The 1,212-nt window shown below is 65.7% G+C and overlaps 1 protein-coding gene across 1 annotated transcript in view; it reads right to left on the reverse strand.

Annotated features, from left to right (window-relative positions):
- DNAAF3 (dynein axonemal assembly factor 3) overlaps positions 1-1,212 on the reverse strand; it is a 12,780-nt gene that overhangs the window by 2,687 nt on the left and 8,881 nt on the right. The window contains 3 exon segments of the mRNA XM_017546540.2: positions 11-204; positions 506-628; positions 734-859. Of these exon segments, the coding sequence (XP_017402029.1) occupies positions 11-204; positions 506-628; positions 734-859 (443 nt within the window).

The raw sequence follows: 1,212 nt of genomic DNA on the forward strand, positions 1-1,212 counted from the left end.
AGTCCCTGGCCTACCTGCAGTCCCTGGCCTACCTGCAGTCCCTGGCTTACCTGCAGTCCCTGGCTTACCTGCAGTCCCTGGCTCCAGGCTTCCCTCGGCATGCTGCTTCTCCTCTGGGTTCCCCAGGGTGGCTCTACAGCGACCCCAGGCGGCCACCTCGCGGAGCATTTCTGTCACGTTGTGTTGAGTGATCTCACCGGCCGCCTAGGGATAGAAGGGGAGTGGACAGACGTTGGGGCCAGGATGGCCGTGGGGGGCTTAGAACGCGGGGAGTCTTGGTCCAGGACTAGAACTCCTGGAGCGGCCTGGAGGATGTGAAGTGGGTCGGGACCTATCCGGCGGGGATGGAGCCTGTTCCCTGAATAGAGTCGTCCCCGCGAAGTGAAAGGCGGGGATCTGGAGCTAGGGGCAGAGCCTGATGTGGGGGGCCTGGTGTGGGGTCTGGCCTTTCACACCCGCCCACCCCCGCCCCACCACTACCCCCAGTCCCAGCCTCTCCGCTCACCTTGACCGGCTGTCCGTTGCTGGTCCGAAGGAGGCTCTCGTCGTCCGCTTCGATGCCGAAGGCCACAAAGGGCCCCGTGGCGATGTCCCCCCAATACCCGCGCGCTGCCACGCGCTCCCCGCGCTGGAAAAGGAGGGAGAGAGGAGGCAGGTGAGGTCGATGTTGGGGACCCTGACTCCTAGGTCTCCGAGAAGCAGCAGCGGGCCTGGACAGGCAGTGGACACGCACGTAGCTCAGGAGGCGACCAGACGCCAGAGTCCGGTTGGGCACGTGATAGGCGCTGGAGTCCCTGAGTTCAAAGGCGACGCCTGTGTCCCGCCAGCGTCGGAACTCCTGGGTGTGAATGACCTGGGCCTGGGGTGCGGGCGGGAAAAACGGAGCCCTCAATGAAAGAGCATGGAGAGACCGACACCTTCCTCCCTCGGACCCAGGAGTACAGACCCCAGTCCCTCCTCTCTCAGACCCAGGAGTCCAGACCCCCAGCGCCTCCTCCCTCAGACCCAGGAGTCCAGGCCCCCAGAGCCTCCTCCCTCAGACACAGGAGTACAGACCCCCAACCCCTCCTCCCTCAGACACAGAAGTCCAGGGCCCCAACCCCTCCTCCCTCAGACCCAGGAGTCCAGGGCCCCAGCGCCTCCTCCCTCAGACCCAGGAGTCCAGACCCCAGCCCCTCCCTCTCAGACCCAGGAGTCCAGCCCCCAGCCCCT

This window comes from Cebus imitator, unplaced genomic scaffold (genome assembly GCF_001604975.1).
Source record: "Cebus imitator isolate Cc_AM_T3 unplaced genomic scaffold, Cebus_imitator-1.0 Scaffold190, whole genome shotgun sequence".
Lineage (NCBI taxonomy): Eukaryota > Metazoa > Chordata > Mammalia > Primates > Cebidae > Cebus > Cebus imitator.